The 17,715-nt window shown below is 48.2% G+C and overlaps 8 protein-coding genes across 8 annotated transcripts; 4 read left to right on the forward strand and 4 right to left on the reverse strand.

Moving 5' to 3' along the window:
* Positions 1-735: 735 nt before the first annotated feature.
* ASPWEDRAFT_175181 (uncharacterized protein) lies at positions 736-1,828 on the reverse strand (the record flags this gene model as incomplete). The annotated part of the gene is made up of 4 exons (XM_040831325.1): positions 736-1,074; positions 1,133-1,344; positions 1,408-1,688; positions 1,737-1,828. 4 exons carry the CDS (start codon positions 1,826-1,828, stop codon positions 736-738), a joined length of 924 nt encoding a protein of 307 aa, XP_040685544.1.
* A 573-nt stretch (positions 1,829-2,401) lies between these two features.
* Positions 2,402-3,297, forward strand: ASPWEDRAFT_745309 (uncharacterized protein; the record flags this gene model as incomplete). Its single annotated transcript, XM_040839487.1, has 3 exons — positions 2,402-2,452; positions 2,514-2,625; positions 2,667-3,297. The coding sequence occupies 3 exons, from the start codon at positions 2,402-2,404 to the stop codon at positions 3,014-3,016; spliced, it is 513 nt and encodes a 170-aa protein (XP_040685545.1). The 3' UTR covers positions 3,017-3,297.
* A 1-nt stretch (position 3,298) lies between these two features.
* On the reverse strand, positions 3,299-5,394 carry ASPWEDRAFT_641011 (F-box protein). The gene is made up of 3 exons (XM_040838718.1): positions 5,154-5,394; positions 3,894-5,101; positions 3,299-3,847 (listed from the first exon to the last, which is right to left on the reverse strand). Exons 1-3 carry the CDS (start codon positions 5,248-5,250, stop codon positions 3,344-3,346), a joined length of 1,809 nt encoding a protein of 602 aa, XP_040685546.1. The 5' UTR covers positions 5,251-5,394; the 3' UTR covers positions 3,299-3,343.
* A 778-nt stretch (positions 5,395-6,172) lies between these two features.
* admA (ADAM family of metalloprotease ADM-A) lies at positions 6,173-7,778 on the forward strand (the record flags this gene model as incomplete). The annotated part of the gene is made up of 2 exons (XM_040828752.1): positions 6,173-7,149; positions 7,211-7,778. Coding segments are annotated over 2 exons (1,545 nt in total), but the record flags the coding sequence as incomplete, so codon positions are not given.
* A 666-nt stretch (positions 7,779-8,444) lies between these two features.
* ASPWEDRAFT_53660 (uncharacterized protein) lies at positions 8,445-9,575 on the forward strand (the record flags this gene model as incomplete). Its single annotated transcript, XM_040837924.1, has 1 exon — positions 8,445-9,575. The coding sequence occupies one exon, from the start codon at positions 8,445-8,447 to the stop codon at positions 9,573-9,575; it is 1,131 nt and encodes a 376-aa protein (XP_040685548.1).
* A 599-nt stretch (positions 9,576-10,174) lies between these two features.
* On the forward strand, positions 10,175-12,633 carry pmt4 (dolichyl-phosphate-mannose-protein mannosyltransferase; the record flags this gene model as incomplete). Its single annotated transcript, XM_040831326.1, has 3 exons — positions 10,175-10,408; positions 10,481-12,125; positions 12,185-12,633. 3 exons carry the CDS (start codon positions 10,175-10,177, stop codon positions 12,631-12,633), a joined length of 2,328 nt encoding a protein of 775 aa, XP_040685549.1.
* Positions 12,634-13,183: 550 nt separating this feature from the next.
* On the reverse strand, positions 13,184-16,120 carry ASPWEDRAFT_186118 (uncharacterized protein). The gene is made up of 3 exons (XM_040832113.1): positions 15,673-16,120; positions 15,186-15,619; positions 13,184-15,132 (listed from the first exon to the last, which is right to left on the reverse strand). Exons 1-3 carry the CDS (start codon positions 15,764-15,766, stop codon positions 13,309-13,311), a joined length of 2,352 nt encoding a protein of 783 aa, XP_040685550.1. The 5' UTR covers positions 15,767-16,120; the 3' UTR covers positions 13,184-13,308.
* A 379-nt stretch (positions 16,121-16,499) lies between these two features.
* Positions 16,500-17,621, reverse strand: ASPWEDRAFT_175188 (T2 family ribonuclease; the record flags this gene model as incomplete). Its single annotated transcript, XM_040831327.1, has 4 exons — positions 16,500-17,007; positions 17,060-17,147; positions 17,205-17,465; positions 17,519-17,621. The coding sequence occupies 4 exons, from the start codon at positions 17,619-17,621 to the stop codon at positions 16,500-16,502; spliced, it is 960 nt and encodes a 319-aa protein (XP_040685551.1).
* Between the last annotated feature and the right edge of the window lie 94 nt (positions 17,622-17,715).

The following is a 17,715-nucleotide window of genomic DNA, read 5'->3' on the forward strand; positions in this document are numbered from 1 at the left end:
GATTTTTGAAAATGGCGGCCTCTTCTTGGCTTCTATCCGACGCAGCTTTCCAAAGGCACAGTGTCCTGCCAGATAATCAAATCGTCCGGGAAAAAAAAGGAAGAAAAAGAAAAGCAGATAGGAGTTGTTCACCCATGATGGTTAGCTTTGAACCCGTGACTTGATTCCTGCAGGACTAGCTGGCATGTTGCCTGCGTGTGAACAATGCTGGAGGGGCAGCTGAATCGACCGTGCTGGAACCGAGCTGACATGAGATTATTGGAAAGGAATTTGCAGGATTTGCGCCCGGACGAATTGAGATTGCATTTCAGACGAACTCGACGGTGATAAGCAGAACTATTGATTAAAGTGGATAATGCGCCGACCCGAATCGTGATCGCCCGAGTCTTGTTATGCCGATCAGCGATGGTTTCCGATATCTGCTTGGTCGGCGTGTGATGAAGGCTCTGGAAGTCTGCATTAGTCTGCAAGGATAGACGGATGGTGTAGATTATCTTGAGTGTTGATTTTGATCTGGCAGTGGATAACCCTTCTCATCACCTGGTATCATTCACCGTCTTTGCTTCTATGTTGAATTTGGCCCGATGTCAATTGCGCCATACAAGGGCGTGACAAAGAGTAAGATCGAAACGGCCCCATCATCAATTTCCCATCTTTTTTCTCTTCATTCTTACTCAACTGCCTCGATCTAACTCTTATGAGGATTGCCCATAATTCTTTTGTTTACCGATCAGCTCAATTGCGATAAAACCACACATCATCCAACAGCTGTTGTGCAGTGGGCCTATCCCTGGGATCAAGTTTCATTGCCCTCAGTACAAACTCTTTATCCCCCCGGAAAATTTCTCGCGATGTTGTGAGATGAAAAGGTTTCAAGGTCTCTGGAGGGCTGTTTTGCATGATCCACACGAGAGCCGCCAGTCTTTCCTGGCTTGCAATGTCTTCGTATGAGTCTGGAAATGGCCCAAAGCATCGATGGTGTTTCATGAGGATTTTGATATCGTACTCATCGTGGTCTACAGGGACATCCGGCTTGAAAATATGAAATCCATCTCCATATAGTAGGCTGATTAACTGTATCGTAGCTGACTATTAATATCTTGGGCTCATCCATTATGGAGGTTGGACATACCATTGCGCCAAACGACCAAATATCCGTGGAAGTATCCCATTTCATTTGAAGCTGCGCTTCAGGGCTTCTGAAAATAGGCGTGCCGATAGGGTCACCATTCTGAGCATGGCTAGAGTCCACATAAACGGTACTCTCGAAATCGGCTAGTTGGGCCTCCTTGAACCTGACACCACCCTGGTTATGATTCACCAACACATTACTAGGCTTGATATCTATAGCCCGGTACTATCAGTCGAGCTCGCAGGAGCATCAAATCTTAGGACTACAAAGCATACCAGTATGGACATGGCCCTCATTGTGCAAAACTGAGAGAGCTTCTAGCACCCTCTTCGCAACATATTTAACTTCCGGGCGAGTCAGACGCTGGGTGTTTGAGGCGTGTAAAACATTGGTATCCAGGAACCTCAATATGAGAGCAGGAGCTGAGTCTTCTATCTCATCGATTAATGGGCGAATGAAAGGCGTTCGGTTTTGGAAACGCAGCTGTGTATCTCTTTCATTCTGCAGTCGAAAAGGACTGACACTCTTCGCCACGAATTTCTCTTTATTTTGGTTTCTGTACCAGTCAGATATTGCTGTGATAGACAGCAGCTCAGCGACATACGTGACAAGCCAGATACAATCATGGAGTTTCTTTGTGATGGTGTAAAGCCCTTTTCTACCTTTCAAAGTCTGGCCAAAAGACAGAGTGTTCATATTGAAGACTGACAAAAGATCTCTTGACTGGAAAGAAGACAAATCATCAAAGCGGAGCCAGACAGGAGAGGAATGTGGTCATATGACCTACAACTAACTAGCTAGAGTGTTTGAGTGTTCTTTCACCCAGTGGCTGAGACATTGAAGTGAATGGCGTGAAGTGAAACTGGAAGATGAGCTTGGTTTAAACTGCTTTCTTCTATTGCCTAGACACTCTACATCTTCTTTCATATGATAAAACTTCATCAAGCAGGGCTTCATGTAGCTTTATTCCCCTTCATCATGTGCACACCTTCTTTATTAGCTATGCTTAGATAGACAACACGCATGTCTCTTTGTCAAGTGAGGCCTATATAGCGGCCATAATAGCCGTCCTAGATATTGGCTTGATAGAATGTACACATCGTTTTTCATTGCTCCATCTACACTTCCCTGCAGCATTTTTGAAAGACTTGCCCACCCTGTTACTGTTATGCTTCGTCGTTTTAAGCAAGTAGTACTAACTGTGCATGAACTGGGATTGCCATAGAAGACGAAGAGCTAATACTGTCATATCGTCCAATAGGATCCAGAATGTCGAGCCTGTCGAGACCAGTTGGGTCCTCCAGTCCCAACATTCTGATGGTAATGTTAACAGTCATACCCACATCCGAGGACAACAGAAACCTAATACCGTGTGTTCTAGTACACCCAGCTTCGCGTGTTCCAGAAGGAACTCCACTCAATGACCCCGGAAGACTACGAGGGCAAGGTCAATGGCCTTTGGGGTATACTGTTGTACCATTACTTCCCATCGAGTGAGCTATACGTCCACAGGCCCCAAGACAAAGTATTCCAGGGCTACCTGGACTACCATACGGCTCATTGGATGAGACGACGGGGCAATCAAAAGAAACGGAATGCCTTTTCCTTGTCACGCAGTGCAAGCGTGAGGCGCGAGAGGCTGGCAACGAAGCGTGGAACGAAGGCAGGGAGCAGCTGCAACGGTACCTCCAGGGCCAAGCCCAGTTGCAATCGGCACCGGCGATGTTTTTCGGGATTGTCGCGGTCGGCAATTACTGTACATTCTACGAGTTTGAACCTTGGGAGAACTCATTGCTCGCAATGAACGGGGGAAAGAGGTACCACTTGGTGCGTGATGCAGCAGAAGTACATGGAGAATTGATGCATATAAGAGACTTCCACTAGCTAGGTACCTAGGTAGGTGATTGAAATATACACCTACAGACCAGAATGTCTAACTGTCTATATTGCAGCCGATAAAATCCCAAGACTTACGTGACCAAGTTCATATTGCTTCCCCGTCAGCATAGCATGTAGAGGTATAGGACTCAAAAATAAATACGTACCTTGACTGCGTAAAACCCAATAGGTATAGTTCCAGGCATTATATGGAGAGTATGCAGTGATGTGCCCTTTGGTAACTCAAGAAGCTCTTCATCCCTTCGTGTCCAGATATGCCTTCCACGATTCGTAGAAAACTAAGACATCAGACGAGCAAACTCAACGATGTGATCAACGTACCTTATAATACAGAGGAGTCCCAGATCTAAAGTAGCGAGAAGATATCCTGGATGATTTGTTTCTGATCACCACCTGCACGCTATCGATTCTTTCGCCCCCAGGTCCATCAATCGGAAAACGTATTACAGGCCCATTGTTTCTAGGGACATCTGGGAGACGACCAAGATCGATTCCACGAGTGAAAGAAACTTCACTGCCATAGAAAAATACCAGTTTCCAGAATCGTTCTCTGTAAACCATAATCATCATCTGTGTGAGAGAGGAAAGGCGACTCCCATCTTCATCCCCGAAAAGAGTCCAAACGATAGGTCGATAGCCCGGTACGAGGATGTCTCCTCCTGAGAATGAATCTTCATTAAAACAAAGTTTTCCAGAAGCAATTTTGGGATACCATAATGCGTTTTTCATCATATAGTCCATCCATGAGGGTGGTGGTTGTTTTTTCGCCACTCGTAGGGGTTTGCTGCCAACCGCTAGCTTGACCATTTTATATTCCTGAAAGAAGATGAGTTTGGGCCCTTAAGAGGGTAATTCCACTTACATCAAAGCAGGCTTTCAAAACATCAACACGTTGCTGCATTATGAGACGATGGGTGATGCAGGCCTCCAAGGTTTCTCCTATCCATAACGAGGCTGTGTCTCCATGGTTGATCACCTTGAGTGCGTGAATACCCCTCTCTCCCAAAGCCACCTCAAATCCCTGAAAATGGTGATATCTATTCGCTGTCACACCTCCAGGAACAAGGTGTCCTAGACTTATGACCCTTTTATCCGTTTTAAATTGCAGACCTGTGATGTAGGTGATTTGCATCTCCTTGATTACAGAAACAGCGATTGTCCCTGGGGATAACGGTATGCGAATGCCCTGATTGCAACGGACCTGGACATAATTCGGATACTGAGGCAGTGGAAGATCGTCACTACAGCGCAATTGTGCCTGTACTTCCTTCCAGTCCCAGTCAGCTTCAACCAAATCCTTATGGTACGAGTCATGACCAGATGGAGCCGTTATGAGGCTGATATCTCTGAGCCAACAACAGCGCTGCCAGATCGTCTTTCTTCGATACAAAGATGGAGATAGATTTGATGAAGTACTGCGAATATAGAGGCGCTGCCAGTGCGTCTTGACTTTGAGTTGGCGTGTTGTTTCTTTCAGACAAGAGATGAAGTCACGATCACCTCCCAGCACAAACTTGGATGCCCAGAATCTACGATCAAAAAATAGATCCCCCATGGTTCGTGAGGCGAGTCGTAGATTGTAGAAATCTCTCATTGGTAGGTATTCGGCGATTTCCTGTCGGACTTCTAGAGGAAGGGCCATGAATATCTCATCATCTGGAATGCAACCCTTGGTTCTCCGCCGTGTTAACACTCGACGAGTCGGCGCTGGTATTGTTGCCTTTGCGGATGTCACATCGTTGACCGACATTGGCTCATTTGGGCTATCACGGTCGCCATCATAAGATAGATCCCTCAGTTGGTGCACCATTCGACTCGAAGTCAGCCGAAGCGCATATACCAGTCGGTTCCAAGGTATGGGTACGTTGTAGAAATAGGTCTTCAGGATAGTCCAGCAAGCATCATGGAAGAGGAATGTATCCTTTTTATAGTAATCATAGTTTCGTATTTTTAATGTCAAGAATCTGCCTTGCTCGTCGGCCGGAAGCTTCAAGACATAATCATGATTATCCTGCCCATAATGATACAGACCAACACCGGTAACTCGATAGCCAGTTGAGGTTGGGTAGACTATGTTCTTGGTTATGGATGGCGATGACGACCACAAAGTGGGAAAACTTACGAGCACGTATCGTTGAAGTCCAGTGGATTTCAGCATCCTCTTCATTCCCATAATTTTTCCCGTTGGCATCTCCGAAACATATATCGCAGGAAAACATGGTGGCTTTCTCTGCATGATACTAGAGACAGCAAAATTTGGGGATTCTTTATCATGACAAGATTACACCCAACATTTTGAACCATGGTCCATTTCCATGACCTCCATCTTACTCTTCCATTCTATTTTGATTATCATCCACTATCTTATGCTTTATAATTATTATAATAAACTCACGTATAATAAGGGCACGAAATCACGTGTCTCTATCCAATCCCACGAAGAGCCTCAATTTTTAACACAGCCTGGGCAATTATGATCGCAGTCTAGACACCAGACTAATGCATCTTGATTACGGCCAAGAAGATTGGCATCGAACCACCAATCCACAATAGCCGCACATCATCGCCCACTCCACTCCGCTGACATCCGCCTCGTCTGTATAGACTTGGCATCGTGTCTTTCCCCCTATCTCCGAGCAGCAACTTGCTGACTCTCATGCGCTGTCTTAGCCATTGTGGCTGTGTTGCTGGTGGAGTCGAAGAATGTTCCATAGATTCGCATATAGATATGCCACTTTCTGGTGTTTGGATGGTTGGGTTGATATGGCCAAGCAGCCCTGTGAGAACGGATGACGACTGCCATGTCTCTCCACAACTTTTTGTTGTTGCCTGCTTTGTGATATTCGATTATGATAAGATGTAGATATTTTTGATATATAGTATATATAGTACTCTGTGGTTTTTATTGACCACAGAGTTCATCTGTCTATTGTATCAGCTGCAATGAAGATATCCAACGCTCTAACCACCATATTCAGTCTGCTCTTTATATCTGCTAAAGGTAAGTAGTTCTGCTCTTTTAACATCCTTGATCATAAAGGATAGCTTATAGTGACAGTATAACCAGCGCACCTCGATGCAAATCCATCTCCTTTGCAGAATGCAGTCATCCACACCCCCTCCAACCGCATCACGGCAGCTTCGGAATTTAACATCACCTTTGGTATTAAGGGATATAGCCAAAATTTAACGTTTGTTTTGGAGCCTAATAAAGACTTGATTTCAAAAGACACACATGTCCAGTATTTGGATACCGAGGGAAAGATCAGCCATAGCGATTTAATTACCCCGTCGATGCATCGAATATTCAAGGGGACAGTTTGGACACCATCTGCATGGGAAAAAGTTGGATGGGCTCGCATATTGATGCTCAGGGATGGAGTTGATCCTTTATTTGAGGGTGCATTTACCATCGCCTCTGAGCAGTATCAGATTCGATCACAGTCCACTGTGACAGAAGATACAGGCAATGCAAAAGAGCAGGTCATGGTCTATCGAATTTCAAAGTCTAACCTGGAAGGTCGATCGGATGATAAATCATCATTTCCCCAGTCGATTTGCAGGTCTGGGGAACACCATTCAATCGAACCATCTTTCGCCCTATTGGAACGCCAGTTCAACCAAGGAGACCTTACAGATACTATAGGTAGCACGTCTGGCTGTCCTAATAGACGCAGAGTGGCCTATGTTGGCATCGCAACCGATTGCTCCTACACGGCAGCCTTCGATTCCACTGATGCCGTCCGTCAAAATATTCTCAGCGTGGTCAATACTGCCTCAGTTGTCTTTGAGAATAGCTTTAACATTTCTCTCGGTCTGCGTAACCTGACCATCAGCGATGCAGCGTGTCCTGGGAGCGCTTCAGATTCAACACCGTGGAACGTTGCTTGCTCAACGGGAGATCTCAACTGGCGGTTAAATCGCTTCTCATCATGGCGAGGCTCAATTGACGATGATGACAATGCGTACTGGACACTAATGACGGAGTGTAACACTGGGGGTGAAGTTGGAGTGTCTTGGATCGGAGCATTGTGCAATTATGGGTCGTTTGGGTATACAACCTCAGTAGGAGCGAACGTGGTTGCTCGCGTGGAAAATGCTGAGTGGCAAGTTTTTGCGTAAGTCTTCAGGTTTTCTTCTTCTCATCGTTTCTCCAAAGAGACATACTAATGTACCCAGCCATGAATCGGCTCATACGTTCGGTGCTGTTCACGACTGTAACTCTAATACTTGCGCTGCAGGATATGGTTCGACATCACAGTGCTGTCCTCTGTCTTCTTCCACTTGTGATGCCGGTGGGGAATATATAATGAATCCCTCGGTAGCAATTGGAATGACCCGGTTTTCACCCTGCAGCATTGGCAACGTCTGTTCTCAACTAAGGACGGGAAGTGTCAACACTCGCTGTCTCGTCGACTATAATGATGCTTGGAATAACGGGACGATCAATTCCCCCGGGACCTGTGGAAACGGAATTGTCGAGGATGGAGAAGAGTGTGATTGTGGGGGAGACTCGTGTGAAGGGCGTGATGCTGAATGCTGCGACGCAGCAACATGCCAGTGGCGAGGGGAGTGTAGTTCAGGCAATGGTGGTAATAACCGGAGTACTGGTGATAGCCTGGCATCCTGGGTTGATCGCCATCGCTCGTTGGTTATTGGGTTGTGTGCTGGAGTTGGAGGGGCATTGCTGTTTTTGGTTGTGGCGTGTCTTTTATATAGCTGTCGCAGGCGTAGAAAGACAGTGTAGATAGTTCAACCCATTTTTGTGCGAAGAGCACCTAGCCTCGTTGATGAGCTGTTTAGATTGAAATTAGATCGTTGCTAAAAGTCTTGTCTACCAAATTCTCGTGAATCACTGGACAGAACAATAATTGGTGATGATGGCGCGCTTGTCATGATTGGCGGCGACTGTCACCATTCACCACGGAGCCTTCCAGCCATCTCCAACTTATCTCCAAGATAGATCTCTGTTCATCACTCTCGGCTCCATCGCAATCTCCATCCCCATCTCCAGTTCCTTTTCTCCATGACCAATCTCGCTGCCCTCAGTGGCTCATCCTCGAGAAATATGGCTCCATTGCCGACCCCGCAATGTTCCCTCGAGCCGACCCACGCCTGCATTTCGGGCGAAGGGAGCCACCCATGCGTAGAGGAGTGAACAACTGGTCTCCCTGTTATCATGCAGCTTTAAGGGGAACAGGATTTCTGCTCTTTATCTCCTTGATTCTTATATCTGGGTCGTTCCACTTTCATTGTTCCTCTATTGTCGAATATCTCACCGCAATCGGGCTGTGTTTGTTTCTCCACTTAAACAGAGTCTGCTAAACTGCCTTCTAAAGCTCTTGTTGATCGACATTTGTACCAGTTTCCCTACAATAAAGAGAATTAGAATAACTACGCCATCATAGTCAATATGGTCGAGCTCATTAACCCCCCGGATCCTCGAACTCTTCTCCCTCCTTTGTTGGCATGTCTTCCTCTCGCCTTCGTGTCGCCGCGTCCACCCCCCGCTTTACTTCCCCTCCTTTCGCCTATTCTCCGCCAGCGAGTTCAGATCATCAGCTCAGTATCCTCATCTCCTACCGATTCATGGCTTCGATTACTATGCTGGGATGAAGCCAAAGCAGAGCGTATTCAATCTTTGGTGGATGGAGCAAGCTTCGAACCCCACCCGGTATCGGGCGAGATCGAGCTTCCCGACGAGATTCCTGTGACTTACAAACGGGTGGATGAAGAGACACTTCAGTCTAAGATACTCTTGTCGGATTACAGCTTAAAGACGATTTATCTCTGGTGTCCGGATGATCAAGAGGGCGGAGGACCTGGCTGGCGGGTAGCAGAACTCCAGCCCCAAGAAGGACCAGATGACGACGCCTGGTCTATCTCTATTGGGGAGGCAAATCTGCAGGCAAGAGAAAATCTGGTAGAGGATGCTTTGCAGGCAGCAGAAAAGAGCGAGAAGCAACAGGCACAAGATGCAGAGGAAGAAGATGACGATGCTGATTACTGGGCCCAGTATGATGCTACACCTGGCAGAACACCAAACGTCAAGACACCGGCTCCCAATCCAGTCTCCTCTCTTCAGAATGGAGGCGACTCAGAAGCGTCATACTTCTCTCGGTATGCCGATGTGCAGCCGGCGATGGACAACCACGACCCGTCGGAGGAGCAGCCTGAGTTCGGGCCCTCGTCTCTAAACGGGAATATGCTAGCTGGTCTTCTTCAAAAGGTCAACGGATCAGGTGCTGCAGAGCCACCCCGTACCAACGGCTACTCTGCTGGCACAGCTGCCAACGAGCAAGCTGCCACGGCGCTCAACCACCCTCGACCGTCGTCTGCCTCGTCAACTAGATCCGACGCAGTGGCAAAGCTGGAACATGAGGCAGAAAGCCAATCTGCCTGTGAAATAGGCGTGAAGCAGCATATCAGCTCGAACATCAAGAGTTTGTTCCGTCTTGCCAAAAGCACGGGGATTCCTCGATCGGAGTTTGAATCTTTAGTTACGACGGAATTGGAGTTATTGAAAATATCTGATGGGGAGTAACCACAGGACCCTCGTCCTTTTATGTGTGTTTATTTATTTACTCTTTTCTTGGAAATGTTTGCGGATACAATATCTACATTTGAGAGTTAAGAGCGTTGGTGGAGCCTGTTTTTTCGGATATCCCATACTTTTTGCTTCTTTTTTCTTTTATCTAATTCTCATTTGATAAATATGATACAATATGAATATGAAACACAAAATCCTCAACGTCCACGCCATCTCCATCTTAAAACATCGCCCATTTTTCAGGCTGGCCGCTTGCATCGGTCTGCTTGCAGCCCCCACCGCCTTGTTTTTCCCGTTCCGCGGAGGGAGACGAAGAAGACACGCAATCCGATTGTCCGGCCCTCACTAGCTGATAGCAGGCATATTGTCATCCCATCAACGGCTTCATCTTCTCCTCTTTTCTTTCTTCTGGCAGCCTTTCTTTTTTATCATGCCCATTACGTGACCATTGTAAGTTTTCAATAGTCCCATATTGCCATTGACATTTTTGTTTGTTGAACTTAGGACTGACATCACTTTGTTGGTTCCCCTTTACCAGCTCATTAGGTGGTCTCTGGTCGCTCTCTACATTATTTTCCTTTTCCTTCTCGATCATGTCTCAATCTCCGCCGTCTCTCCGCAAGAGAGGCGGAAAGAAGGAGGTTTATACCGCCCTGCCCTCAGATGAGGAGCCCTCTTTCGTTTCGGGAGAGGCAGCTCCCAAGCGCAAGTCAGAGTGGGATTATAGGCTGGCCCTAACTATTCTGACGGTGCTGGCATTTATCACCCGTTTCTACAAGATTTCTTATCCTGATGAGGTTGTATTCGATGAGGTGCACTTTGGAAAGGTGAGTCTTGCGCGCGCGCGCGTCAATGGCTTGGGATAGGATGATTCGGTCTGACTTGGTTTGACTGAATAGTTCGCTTCTTACTACCTTCAACGTACCTACTTCTTCGATGTCCACCCTCCGTTTGGTAAACTTCTCTTCGCTTTGATGGGCTGGTTGATTGGATACGATGGCCACTTTTTGTTCGACAACATTGGCGACTCGTACATTGAAAACAAGGTCCCCTATGTCGGTCTCCGCGCATTGCCTGCGACACTCGGTGCCCTGACCATCCCGGTCGTGTTCATGATTATGTGGGAGTCTGGATACTCGTTGCCTGCTTGCGTGCTGGCTGCCGGCCTCGTTCTGTTCGACAACGCTCACATTGGTGAAGACAGACTTATCCTCCTCGATGCTACCCTCGTCATCACCATGGCGCTTAGCATCCTGTGCTACGTTCGCTTCTACAAGCTGCGCCATGAGCCCTTTGGTCGCAAGTGGTGGAAGTGGCTCCTGTTGACTGGTGTTTCCCTCAGCTGTGTGATCTCTACCAAGTACGTGGGTGTGTTCACCTTCGTCACTATCGGCTCTGCGGTCTTAGTCGACCTCTGGAACCTGCTGGACATCAACCGCCCCCGCGGTGCTCTTGACATGGTCCAGTGGGGTAAGCACTTTGCTGCGCGCTTTGTCGGTCTCGTCATTGTGCCGTTCTTCTTCTACCTCTTCTGGTTCCAGGTTCATTTCGCGATTCTCAACCGATCTGGCCCGGGTGACGATTTCATGACCCCCGAGTTCCAGGAAACCCTTAGCGACAACCTCATGTCCGCGCAGTCCGTTGGAATTGAATACTACGATGCCATCAGTATGAGACACAAGGACACCAAGGTCCTTCTCCACAGTCACTGGGAGAAATACCCTCTGCGCTACGACGACGGACGTATTTCGAGCCAGGGCCAGCAAGTCACCGGATACCCATACAATGACACCAACAACAACTGGCAGATTCTGCCTACTGTCCCATTGCCAGACACTGAGGCTCAAGGCCACAAGGTGCGCAACGGTGACATTGTTCAGCTTCGTCACTTGGGAACCGACACTTATCTTCTCACTCATGATGTTGCATCTCCTTACTTCCCTACCAACCAGGAATTTACCACTGTGCCGCAAGAACTGGCCAGTGGCGAGAGACACAACGATACTTTGTTCGAGATCAAGATCGAACACGGCAAGCCTGGGCAGGAATTCAAGACCCTTTCGAGCCACTTTAAGCTGATCCATGTCCCTACGCGGGTCGCATTGTGGACACACACCACTCCGTTGCCAGAATGGGGATTCAAGCAAGCCGAGATCAACGGTAACAAGAACGTTCTGCAGTCGAGCAACTTGTGGTTTGTGGATGCGATTGAATCTCTGCCCGAAGACAGCCCGCGGTTGGTCAGGGAGGAACGCAAGGTCAAGAAGCTGTCCTTCTTCCGAAAGTACCTCGAGCTGCAGCGTGCCATGTTCCACCACAACAATGCATTGACCAGCAGCCACCCCTATGCCAGTGAGCCCTTCCAGTGGCCCTTCCTTCTGCGTGGTGTCAGCTTCTGGACCAAGAACGACACCCGTGAGCAGATCTACTTCCTTGGTAACCCCATTGGATGGTGGATTGCGAGCAGTTTGTTGGCGGTTTTTGCCGGTGTCGTTGGTGCTGACCAGCTTTCTCTCCGACGTGGTGTTGATGCTTTGGAAGAAAGTAAGTTTTCTCTTATCTCATGAGTCTAACCAGTTAAGATGTAGCTAACCATTTCTTAGTTTGGGGCGCTGGTGCACGTTCGCGCTTGTACAACAGCACCGGATTCTTGTTCCTTTGCTGGGCTGCTCACTACTTCCCCTTCTGGTTGATGGGCCGTCAACGTTTCTTGCACCACTACCTCCCTGCCCACTTGGCATCTGCTCTGGTTACCGGTGCCTTGGTTGAATTCATCTTCAATGTTGCACCCATCTCCATCAATGCGATTGTGAGAGAAGATCCTTCCGGCAAGAACAAGGTTGGCGCTTCTCCCCGCCGTTTCATCACTGCCTCCGAGCGCATGGGCCGTAAGTCGATGATTGCATGCTGGGTTGCCACTTTAGCTATCCTCGGATTCACCTTCTTCGGCTTCGCCTTCTATGCGCCGCTGACATACGGAACTCCTGGTTTGGATCCCAACGGCGTTAATGCCCGCAAGTGGCTGAACTACGACTTGCACTTTGCCAAATAATTTAGCCATTAGCCATTTTGAAGTTTGGTTAACAGTTGGGAGATTTAGTCCATCATAATGGATGGCAAATTCACACTCCAATCTTCGGTTGTCACCGTCTTATTTCATTTTTTTAAGGATTTGTTCGTGCAGGGATATGGGCGTTGAATTGCCATGTAAAATAGATATGCGATATACAGTTTTGACGGCCCAAGGTCGAAATGGCACACTGGAGTGTTTGGATGGAGGATTGGAGGTGGAGTGATAGGATCAGTGGATGATACTCAATCTGAAGCTTTACACGTTGGGGTTGGTGTTTGGTCATTCTCTCATCTCCTATTCAGAGTTTTGTTGATACCAGCATGCAAACAGTTATAAAATAGATTGACTTTTGTTTTCTTGGGCTCTTGGTCTTAAATACTTGACTAATCGAACCCGTCCAGACAACCAGATCTCAACTAGTAGCACCATTTGTATTTCTAGCCTTTCAATGTGAGCGATTTTAGAGCCCACAATGCTATCCGTTACTCTACATAGCTACACCAGGTGGAACCTTTATCTGAAAAGTTGACTTGGTATTGGAAGTCTATATAACGATCCGGCATTAAGATCTAGTAAGTGTCTAAAATAACATAGAGGAAGAGTAATAACGAATGACTTGTGTCCAATTCAACACAGTTCAAACTCAAAAATCGCTTAAGCAGTCTGGACTTCCAAGTTACCCGTGAGACGAATGTCTCGGGAGCTTGCTCCAACACTAACGGGATACTTGCCAGGGGCCACCGCCCACTGCTGGGCAACAACATCCCAGTAAGAGATATCACGACGACGCAGCTCAAAGGTAACGGTAGTGTGCCCGTCCGCGTCAATATCGACGTTCTCAAACCCACGGAGCTGTCGGACAGGCTGGTCTGCGACTTCGGGGTAGCCGATGTAAAGCTGGGCCACCTCGGAGCCACGGACAGCGCCGGTGTTTTGAATCTTGACGGAGACCTTGCCAACGATATCCCACAGGTCGGTGTAGCCGCCGACAGAGAGGGAGCCGGTGGGGTGGACGGAGAGTTTCGAGGGAGAGTGAATGCTCAGGTCGGTGTAGTTGAAGGTAGTGTAGGAGAGACCGTAACCGAACTCGTAGCGGGGGGTGACGTTGTAGGCGTCGAAGTAGCGGTAGTCGATGTAGTTTCCTTCGGTGAAGTTGCACTGCGCAGTGTAGCAAAGACCGACGTTGTAGTCGCTTTCATTCTTTGCAATGGTGTAGGACAGACGACCGCTGGGGTTGACATCACCGTAGAGGACATCGACGATTGAGTTTCCGGATTCCTGGCCCAGAAGAGATCCGTACAGGACGCCGGTGACATTCTGGTGGTTGATCCATTGGTCGACGAGACGAGCACCGACGGTGTTGATAACCACGACTGTGTTGTTGCAGTTGTCGGCGATTGTGTTGACCAATGTATCTTGGTCTGCGTTGTAGAGTTCGGTTCGATCCGCTCCCTCGCCTGCTAGGGCGTTCAGGAAAACGAGGCAGACGTCCGAACCCGTGGCATACGCGGAGTATGAAGGGGTGACAGAGGTAGTCGAAGACCCCTTCATGACGAGGGTAGATCCCTGTTCGGAGCTGTATGTGTCATTGAGAACCCATCGGATCATGGTTCCATCCCCGCTAGCCCTGTAGGTCAGAGCGGCCTGAGGTGTGATCAAGTAGGGAAGCGAGCCTTGTCCGGATCCCGAGTCTGTGGCAAGGTGGCCATCATACGTAGGTCCGGTTCCCTGGACAGTGAATTCCATGTTAGGACCGGCAACTGCAGCGCGAGCGTGGGAGCCGAAGATGGCCATGGTGTGTGGCTTCTTCAGAGGCAATGCGTTGTCGATGTTCTTCAGCAGGACCATGGACTTGGCACCGTTGGCCCGGATCAGCTTGGAGTGGTTTGCGCGGACATCAATGTAAGCACCGGTATCAGCAGTTGAGGGTTGAGTTCCGTTGTCAAGGTTGACATAGTAGTAAGCCATCAGGTTACGGATAGCCATGTCATTCAGACGGGTCTGGGGAAGACTGCCATTCGACAACAATGCCTTCATGGTAGAGGTGCTCCAGATGCTGCTGGATCCGTAATCAAGACCACTAATCGCAGAGCCAAGGGCGTCTTTCTGTGCCATGGTATCCGGGAACACCATTCCAGGGAATCCCAGCTCAGTCTTAAGGCGCTCGGAGAGAAGCTCGGAATTTTCACAGCTCAATGTGTTGTTGACCTTGGTCATGGCGCACATGACAGCTCCAAGGCCATTCTTCACTGCGTCGTAAAACGACCACAAGTATGTCTCGTGCAGAGTCTTGTCGTCGGCGTTGGAGGAGTACGGAGCGGATTCAGTTTCGGAGCTAGAGCTTCTTTTGCTCGGAGGGCTTCCTGGCATTGATGAGTTGCCTCCTGAGCCACCAGGGCCACCACCGGCACCACCACCCCCTCCGCCGCCGCCCATTCCACTGGTTCGGTTTGTTTCTTGTTCGTTGAGAAGGAAATGCTGTTTGAAAGATCGTCAGCAATGCTCCCGTGACTAGCTGATGATAGACATACCTTGGCACCAGGAATCACACCGGTATCGACATACGCCTTGGTGCTCAGACCCGTCACAATACCATTCAGATAAGGATCAGGGCCGAAGGTCTCCACCAAGCGACCTCCCCAGGGTGTCCGACCCAGCGGCTGGGATGTTGGGCCGTTAACGACTTGAATACCTTTGAGATAGAACTCGGTTGCGACAGCCCTGGCCTGGGCGTACATGGCATCTTTGTCCCAGGTCATGGACAGGGCAGAGGATTGACTGAAAGCCGACACATAGTAGTAGTCTTGGAGACCCATAGAGCCGTCGAGGAACTCGAGAGCCGTGAAGGTTCCATCGGTAGTGTTGACATTGCTGCCGGTGATAAGTTCCAGCTTCTGGGTCGTAGTGAGCTTGGAGACGAATTTAGATGCCTTTTCGTAGGCTTCTTTCCATTCTCCTAGGGAAACTGTAGACAGACGTTAGCATGACGATAAGAATACCTGAAAATAAATAACGTACCTCCATCATCTTTGAGAATCCCCGCAGTCAAATTGTTAGTGGCCAAAGCCGCCCCAAGAAGGGTCGATAGTAACGTAAACGAAAGAACTCTCATCTTTCGAGAGAGGAATATAATGATATAGAATGAGTGACTGTATGTCCTTCATCATGACTGACCCAGGGTGCATTGATCCCTTATATGACAACCGACTACCCACCTGGTGTTGTTGACGTACGCACATGCGGTACTGGTGGAAAGACTAGATGGAGTGTCAAACATTCTAGCACGAACAGACTCGTCATCGCCAGAAAATTCGGGATGCTCAGGACCCCCGGTTTCTATCGCTCCACATTGCGTACGTAGACATTAGACCCTAGATAAGTAAGAAGGATCTTAGTTGCAAGTGCCGTTGGGGACCAAAAAAAGCGATCTGCACGACTAATACTACTTAGCCCTAGGACGACGAACAATGCTGGGTCTTGAATTGGGATTTGCTTATTTTGAAGTTGTCATGAAGAAAGTGAATGGCACTGCCATATCACATGATGAGCACCACGTGCCTCTACAGGATACACGATGCATCCATAGATTCCATAGATTGTTATCTCTTGAATTCATGCAGGATTAAAATGACGAATCTTGAAATTCTCAATTGAACTAAGCCACAGATCCAATTTGGACCCGCCGAAATCGCAATCCTGCTTAAAATCTGCAGCTCGGATTGTTCCGGATCTTCTCGGATTATCCGAATCCCTTAGTATGAGTGTTGGTGATATCTATCCCAAACTTCCCCCCCAACATTGATACGCAATCTGGGTTCCATCAAGAATCATATAAACAGCTACAGTTAGACCTCCGATCCCGAGGCTCTTTCATAATACCAAACTCCCCCTTCACTCTTCGCACAGCTCGATAACGAGCCCTCGACAGATGCATCCACAGGCACTCCCATTCCATCCTGTGGTCGGCCCAAGACGTGCATATAGTAATAAATCTGGTCCAGCACGGTATATCCATCATCCATCGATCCTCGTCCAGCGTCTGTCTCATTGTACCGAGGACCACTGCATCCAATATACGGTCTCGCACCAGCCCCCCGTTTCAGCGCAGACTGGAGGTTAGAGAGGGTGTAGGAGGTGGTGTTAGATGGAGTAATACCCGTCTCTGCGAGCCATTGGTAGGTGGGATGATGGCGGAAATAGAGTAGAGCTGTGGTGAAGAAGTCGAGGATATCGTAGTGGGCCGGAGATTGGGGACCGTAGCAGGGAATGTCGAAGGTGGAATAGCAAGTAGCGTGTTTGGAGAACTCATGGGCCCAGAGGATATTGCTTTTTTGAGCTTGACCCACCCAGTATCTATGGTATTATTAGCGGATTGTCGATGGGTAGAACAAGGCTGATGACTGACTTGTTCATGTATGCCAGTAAATCTTTCCTCCCAAACGGCTCTATCAAGCTGTCGATGCTCGGTCCTTTCCATGGGGGAATAGCAGCTCCTGAACAGCTTAGCACAATAACCACATATTATTCAGACCGTTCAGACCACAACATACCGTTATCCAGAGTACTCGGGGAAGGAGAGGGATCATATTGTCTGCTGAGATCACAGTACTGGGTATACGATCCATTGCAAAAATCCGGCCACAGGCCATGCAAAGTCCAACTATTCTTTGGCAGCACTTGACCCTCTGACTCCAGACCTGTGTATGTATCCCAGAATTGCGTACTCATGACCAATCCACCAAATGTTTCTGTACAGCAGGTGTCGACGTTGGCCAAGGTAGCATTTTTAGAGCAAGAAGGAATAGGGTCATCTAATAAATTAGACATGCTAATATAGTTCGATATTTAATGAGACTTAACATACGCAAGACACAAGAATGGTTAAGATAGCTCTCGCCGTAGAGAGAAGCAGAGGCAATGTTTGACAGCGCAGCAGCCAATGCTGCACATAAAGATAAGGAGTGCATGGTACAATCAATTAAGTGTGTTGAAGAAAGAGTCTGAAAACAAACCAAGAGGGAGAAGATGGTTTTTAAATCGTCCATTGCTACTATCTCGGCA

Source organism: Aspergillus wentii (genome assembly GCF_001890725.1).
Source record: "Aspergillus wentii DTO 134E9 unplaced genomic scaffold ASPWEscaffold_7, whole genome shotgun sequence".
Lineage (NCBI taxonomy): Eukaryota > Fungi > Ascomycota > Eurotiomycetes > Eurotiales > Aspergillaceae > Aspergillus > Aspergillus wentii.